Here is a 7,272-nt window from a genome sequence, read left to right as displayed (position 1 = left end):
AACTAATGCTGCTTACTGCTCAGAATTCCTTGGTCACCACTGCAAAACATCAACCTTGAGATAAACGACAGCTATATGTGTGTGTCGTGTGTGCATATATATATATATATTTTAAAAAAACAAGATAGATAATAAATAAACAAACAAACAAACACAGAGTCAAACCGAACTTTGGGGCTTCCTTGGATGTTAAGACAGCAGCAACCATGCTTCCACCCCACACTGAAAAAAGGGGGCAATTCTCCTCCCCCCCCCCACCCCACTGAGCCTCTTTTCTTCTGAGGTCTGGCAAGGGAACTGGCTGTACCAGCCTTTATGTATCTATATAAAAACACTGAGTAATTTCGTTCAGCACCTCTCCCACAGAGGATCGTGGCTAGAAAAGAGGGAGAGGGGGGAAGAGCAGTTATTGTGCCCTTCTGTCCTTTGCTCAGGAGAAAGGCTTTCTAGATTGCGATTCCTTTTGCTGCAGTTTTCGGATCAGCTCCAGCAGATTCATCTGGAGAGTCAGCTCCTGTAAACAGAAAGCAATCGGTTGTTTTTTTTACACCACAAAGAGTCCTTTTCTTCCACCCACCCCCAAACGGTCAATATTAGTGTGCAATATGAAGTTATCCATTGGGTTTGGAAGCAGCCAAAATGTATCAAGCCTTAATGCAGTCTCTATCTTACGTAGCAGTGGCATAGCGTGGGTTGTCAGCACCCGGGGCAAGGCAAGTAATTTGCGCCCCCTAACCCGAGGATTTGCGCCCCCTAACCCTAACCACCAGATGTTAGGCCCGGTGCGGCCGGCCCCCCCTGCACCCCACGCCACTGTTACGTAGCTGCTTGGCTAGTCGCTTGTGGAATCATCTCTAGACAACCAGGAAGGTGTCCCACCCCCTACTTTGAGGGCTCAAATAACTAACATAAACATGTAGGCCATGGATTTATTTGCAAGGCAGCTATATCCTTGGATTACACAGGTATGGGGCAGCATCTGTGGAAAACCCCACCCCGTTCTACACACAGACCTGCGGATTTGTCGTGATGTAAAAGCCAGAGACGCCAGCTTTCTCCAGCGTGTTCTGCTGGTCAACAACTTTCTGATCCAGTTCCAGGACAATCTTCTCGTCCATCATCTGCTGCTCATCATGAATCCGCTGCTCCAGGGCCTGAGTTAAAGGGGGTGGGGTGTAAAGCGCAGAAAACCCGGCTGAGAAAAAGAGACATCTCAGAATCGAACGAGAGGGGGAAACACCAGCCAGTTCAACACGGCTCACAGTGAAGGACTGGCCGCCATCGTGGTCACAATGGGTTTCCCTTGCCAACGAGCCAAGCTGTGTACTACAGAGGGAGGGTAATGCCCCAAAGCGGCCGCTAGCTAATCACTGCACAAGCACGAGAGGCAACCTTCAAATAGGGAGACTGCTCTCTCAAGAACATGAAGGCCTTACCTCCAGCTCCCTCTGCTGAGCTGCTTTGAGAAGAGGCAAGTTGTGAGGCTTGCAGCCTTGCTGGGCTTCTTTGTGCTTATACAGCATCTCCTGCTTGAGAACTGCGGAAGGAACAAGCAGCAAAACATTATGTTTTTGTATTGTGGGGGATGCAGAAAGGCTCTGCTCCAAGCTCCTAAAGACCAGCCCACTCCCCCCCCCCCGCCCCGGGAGCTCTGCCAAATATGAACAACATCCCCAACTGCTTCATTTTTCTCTTCTGCAAAGTGTGTCGTGTGGGAGCACATATGTGCCTCTCTGGTCGTGCACAATAATTTGGAACAGCCACTTCCTGATCCTGTACTCATCAGCTGGAAGACAGCCCTTGTCTCACTCATTCAGAGGACGAGGAGAAAATCGCTTCCTGTATTTTAACCACCCCTGACTGGCAATTGAGAGAGGCTGTTTGATGAAGGCCTGGCCAATTCCTACAAGGGATCGAGCCCCTCTTACCTCGGTGCTCGTTGTGGAGCTTGAGCCGCTGGTTGTAGAGATTTCTTTCCATCAGGTGCTGGATGTCGAGCAGGCCTTGGACGATCTCAAAGACTGTCCCATCAATGAGCGCCATGGCCAGGTCATTGAGGATGGTATAGGACAGCCTCTGCTGGGAAGAACTGCCAAGAAAGCACAGCACAGAGTCAAGGGAACATCGGGCACCCCTGTGCCACTCAGAAGTTGGTGTCAGGATGGGAAATTTGTGGTCCTCCAGAGGTTGCTGAGCTCCAACTCCCATCACATCTGTTGACTCTGGTTTAGGGGTAAAGATGCCTCAATACAGTGGTACTTCGGGTTAAGTACTTAATTCGTTCCAGAGGTCCATTCTTAACCTGAAACTGTTCTTAACCTGATACACCACTTTAGCTAATGGGGCCTCCCGCTAATTCTCCCACTGCTGCCGCACTGCCGGAGCACGATTTCTGTTCTCACCCTGAATCAAAGTTCTTAACCTGAAGCACTATTTCTGGGTTAGTGGAGTCTGTAACCTGAAGCGTATGTAACCTGAAGCGTATGTAACCTGAGGTACCACTGTACAAGGGTGGCTTGTGTCCACTGGGACTGGTAGGTCCGAAAGCAGGGAGCTCAACAGTAGGTGGCGCCAGAGCCACTGAAAGGCAGAGTCAACAGTTCATGAAGGGGGCGGGCTGGTTAAGTAAGAAGGCTGGCTGATTGGGGCTGGCTGAGGGCAAACCAAGGTTGGTGGGGGCACTGGGGCAAAGCCCCCCATTTTTCCAGATAGTAAAGGTTAAAGGGCCCCTGGATGGTTAAGTCCAATCAAACTTGACTATGGGGTTGTGGTGCTCATCTCGCTTTCAGGCTGAGGAAGCCAGCATTTATCCACAGACAGCTTTCAAGGTCTGATGGCCAGCATGACTAAACCGCTTCTGGCACAACAGGACACTGTGATGGAAGCCAGAGCACACGGAAAAGCCGTTTACCTTCCTGCCACAGCGGTACCTATTTATCTACTTGCACTGGCGTGCTTTCAAACTGCTAGGTTGGCAGGAGCTGGGACACAGAAATGGGAGCTCACTCTGTTGCAGGGATTCAAACTGCCGACCTTCTGATCTGCAAGCCCAAGAGGCTCAGTGGTTTAGACCACAGCACCACCCGTCCCCAATGTCCAGATGGACCAGCCTGCCTCAACAATAGTTCATAACTATTTTCATAGCCAGCATGCTCTTTTAGGTAGTCCCTGAGATTATGATGAAAATATGCTAAAGAGGAAGTAAAGGTTTCTTGTCTCTTTTCAATTTAGAAACTGAAAGCAACTTGCCTTTTCAGCAGCATAAACAGCTCCAGCGGAAACATCAGAATTTTTTTTTGCTCCCCTATGCAATATTTGAGGCTTTTGAGTTTTTAGGTTCTCTAGTGGCATGAGAAAAGGAGAAAAAAATTATTTCTCCACCCCATGCATAAATTTATCCACCTTCGCCTATCCTTCGCCTTATTTGCTTCCCCTGCCTAAACAAAAAAGCATCAGATATCACCACCTTTCCCCATAGGGGTGTTGCTGCAGCAGCCACAAACTTTTTAACAACAAATCTGCCACAATTAATATTTTTATAATATAGAAATAAATGATAAACCCGTTAAATCCCGAATGCCTCCTCTGATGGCCTTATGATGATTTTGCTGGGCCTTTTTCTGCAGAACTGATTTCAGTTATATAAGTTGCTTCGAGGCGTTTTTACGTAGCCAGCAGCTAATAACTGTAACAGCAGCACTAATAATAACAATTAACAGTTTTGTGGTTTTATGTTAGAATTGTGAGCTGCCTTGAGTATCATTTCTGCAGAAAGGTGGAGACACAAAACACTGCAACAAAATTATTTATTATTTGATTATTATTATTTAAATATGCATAATAACTGCACATTAAGCATTTACACCTCATCTTTCCTCTAAGGAGCTCAAGATGGCTTCCTCCCTAGTTAATCCCCACAACAACCCTGTGAGGTTGGTTAGGCTGACAGGCAGCAACTGGTCCTACGTCACCCCAAGTGAGTTTGATGGTTGTGCAGGAATTTGGTCTCCCGTGTCCTATTTTGATACTCTAACCACTACACCACACTAATAATAACTTGCTAGTTTTGTATTAAAGCAGCAAATTGCCTTGCACACAGTTTCTGCAACAAGGTGGAAGCACCAACAATAACAACTTGCCACTTTGTGGTTTTAAAATGAAAACGGTGAGCTGCCTTGAGGAGGGTTTCTGCAGAAAGCCGAGACACCAACCATTGCAATTAATTATTATTACTACTGTTACTACCACTGTCTGCTGCTTTGCGGTTTTTCAGATTAAAATTGTGAGCTGCCTCAAGTGCCATTTCTGAAGGCAGAAACACAATACACTGCCATTATTATTATCACCTGCAGTTTTGCATTAAAATTGCGTGATGCCTCGAGCAGTTTCTGCGGAAGGGCGGAGACGCATACCAGAGCAGCGAAATAAGTAATAATAAACTATGACCGGAATGTAATAGAAATTAGTAAGATTTTGGAACGCAGAATTAAAGAAAACCATCAAACCATCCATTCTAGCACGCGGGGGCCCACCTTATCTACATTATACAATTCACTATTTGATCGATTGGTATTAGTAACGGTATTATAAATTGGTATTGTTATAACGAGGCTATTATTGGATTGTAATGGAAAACTGATATAAATTATTATATCTGAAAATAAATAGTAATAATAATTCGCAGTTCAGTGGTGGTGGTTTTTTAAATATTGAAATTGTGGGCTGCCTCCAGTCCCGTTTCTGCAGACAGGTAGACGAAGATAATACAAATAATAATAATAATAATAATAATAATAATAATAATAATAATAATAATAGGATGCCATATCCTCCAGCAGCATCCTGCCCCCCTTTCCCTTCCCCCTTTTTTATTGCGGGGCTTTTCCTTCTTCAAGCCCCTCAGGTGTGGGGATCCAAGGAAGGAAAGCCGTCCCCCTGTCCGGCCCGGGCCCTTCCCTGCGCGCTGCCCAGCCGGCGGGGCTCCGAGGCGAGGCGGCCTCCGCTTCTTCTCCCCGCACCTGGGCAGGTCCTTGACGAGGGCCTGCAGCTCGGAGAGGAGCTGGTAGTGGCGCTCCTGCTGACGGGCCAGCCGGTCGCCCCCGCCGAAGCCTCCCAGTCCCCCGGCTCCTGCTGCTCCGGCTCCGGAGGCCAGGCTTTCCCCGTCGTCGTCGTAGGCGAAGCCCGCGCCGAAGCGCGCCATGGCTGAGGGAGGCGGCTAGGCCCAAGCGCCGGACTCCGCCTCCCCGAGCGCCTTCCCCTCGCGCGCGCTCCCTCCGAGAGGGGCCTGCCCTTAAAAGCCAGGCGCTGCTTGCCGTGCCCGCCTACGGTGCCTCTGGCCGTGGGCAGAGGGCTGTCCTTTTCTCCTCCGCCGAAGCAGAACCTGCCCTGAAGTGCTTCGCTTCTGAGTGTGCAGAATGAGGGCTGGGTGCTTCTGAGCATGGACAAAGCGCCCTTCTACCCCCCCCAAGCAGAACCTTAAAGTGTTTTCTCAAGCTTTTAGGTGTGCAGAATGAGGGCTAGGTGCCTCTGAGCATGGGCAGAGCGCCCTTCTACCCCCATCAGAACCTTAAGTGTTTTCTCCGGCTTTTGGGTGTGCAGAATGAGGGCTAGGTGCCTCTGAGCATGGGCAGAGCGCCCTTCTACCCCCCCAATCAGAACCTTAAGTGTTTTCTCTGGCTTTTGGGTGTGCAGAATGAGGGGTAAGTGCTTTTGAGCATGGACACAGCACCCTTTACTTCCTATACCCCCTCCCAAAAGCACAACCTGATGTGTTTTCCTTTTGCCTGGGCAGAATAAGGACTGGATGCCTCAAAGCATGGGCAGAATGCTGTCACTTCTAAAACAAAAACTGAACAATTTCTCTTCCTTTTGCGTATGCAGAATAAGTACATAATGGCTAAGTGCCTCTGGACACGAGCAGAGTGTTCTCACCCCTTAGCAGAATAGCAGGGTTTTGTGATGTGAGGATACAGCAATGAATTATTTCTGAGCATGTACTCATAAGAAGTAGCATTTAAAAAAATAATCACGGCAAGCAGAGAGTGTATTTGAGCAGAGTTCTACTCAGAAGTAAGCCCCATTGAATTCCGTGGGGTCTACTCTCGGGTAAAAGGGGTTAGGACTGCATCCTATTGTGTTCAGGTTTGAGGCCTACCAGCCTATATTTATCACTCAGGCCACTTTTGCTTCTGGGTGTTGAGCATTCTTTGCCCATGTCTCCACTCTGGCATCCCCTGGGCCACTGCTGGCAACTACAGGCTGTGCCTTTTTAATGCTCTCCTGCTGCCTTGGTGCCCACCAAAGTCTCCTTCCCCCCAAACCACCACTTGTGTTGCCTCTTGGAGTCATCCGGACTCCAGGTAAAAGCCTCCCCCTCTCCTCACCCACCAAAGGATATTGCAGAGTTGGGAAAAGGTTTAACAAAGGGCAGCCCATATATGATCAAGGGGGTGAAGAAAAGTTGTGGCGTTTGGAGCTTTTGAAAAGGTAAGAGCTGACATGATAGTTTATAAAATGATGCATGCTATCATTTTGAGAGTGGGTAGATAAAAGTTTCTCTCCCTCCAGAGGTGGTGGACATCCAATGAATGTTGGAAGATTCAGGACAGATTTTTTTAAAAAGTCCTCATGCAACACATAACCAAGGAACTCTCTCCATTGGATGGCTTTAAAATCGGATTTGCACATTAGTGGAGTGGGCTTTCAGTGGCTACTAGCCACAATGACTGTGGTGGAATCTACACACATTTTTAAAAACACTGAAAATGTTATTTAAAAACCGTTTTTTTGGGGGGGGGGGAATTACATTGAATTTGCCTTAGCTCACTGTTGCCATCTAGTGCCACATTTGTATATTGCACTTTAAAACACACTTAAAATGCCTTATTTGCGGCTGTATAGCTGAGTCCTGTCTCTGTGGTCAGAGGCAGCAATGCTTCTGAATACCAGCTGATGGAAATCACAGGAGAGGAGAGCACTCTTGCGCTTGAATCTTGCTATGTTCTTAAACCTCTCAGATCACCCCTCTGACTCCCTTAGCACTTTGTAGACCAGTCTTCCCTAACCCAGTGCCCCCTGAGGCTGATGCCCCCAAGCAACCAAAGGGCACCAGGTTGGGGAAATCTGCTGTCGGCTGTATCGAGTCTCCCACAATTCCTTGCACTCCTCTCTCCCCCTCCTCTCCCCACAACCCCACTCAATAGCTACCAGATGTAGGTCCCAGGCGTCTTCCTAATTCGTCTGGCAAGAGCCTCCGTGCAGTTCTCGGCTGCC

General features: G+C 48.2%; 1 protein-coding gene across 1 annotated transcript; it reads right to left on the bottom strand.

Moving 5' to 3' along the window:
- Positions 1 to 78: 78 nt before the first annotated feature.
- LOC310694970 (protein DGCR6-like) lies at positions 79 to 5,384 on the bottom strand. Its single transcript, XM_083478906.1, has 5 exons — positions 5,019 to 5,384; positions 1,929 to 2,089; positions 1,437 to 1,537; positions 1,014 to 1,154; positions 79 to 514 (listed from the first exon to the last, which is right to left on the bottom strand). The coding sequence occupies exons 1-5, from the start codon at positions 5,198 to 5,200 to the stop codon at positions 431 to 433; spliced, it is 669 nt and encodes a 222-aa protein (XP_083335032.1). The 5' UTR covers positions 5,201 to 5,384; the 3' UTR covers positions 79 to 430.
- Between the last annotated feature and the right edge of the window lie 1,888 nt (positions 5,385 to 7,272).

Source organism: Podarcis liolepis, assembly GCF_965112155.1.
Source record: "Podarcis liolepis genome assembly, chromosome: 15".
Lineage (NCBI taxonomy): Eukaryota > Metazoa > Chordata > Lepidosauria > Squamata > Lacertidae > Podarcis > Podarcis liolepis.
The sequence above is the reverse complement of the archived record's forward strand: the minus strand, read 5'-3'. Positions and strand labels throughout refer to the sequence as shown.

Bases quoted from the DNA above. Each gene is read 5' to 3' on its own strand.
- LOC310694970 (XM_083478906.1), bottom strand. From the start codon at position 5,200: ATGGCGCGCTTCGGCGCGGGCTTCGCCTACGACGACGACGGGGAAAGC. The intron at 1,538-1,928 runs GTAAGAGGGGCT...TTCCTTCCGCAG, and splicing joins GCTCCACAACGAGCACCGAG to TTCTCAAGCAGGAGATGCTG. The intron at 1,155-1,436 runs GTAAGGCCTTCA...CCTTTAACTCAG, and splicing joins CTCAGCAGAGGGAGCTGGAG to GCCCTGGAGCAGCGGATTCA.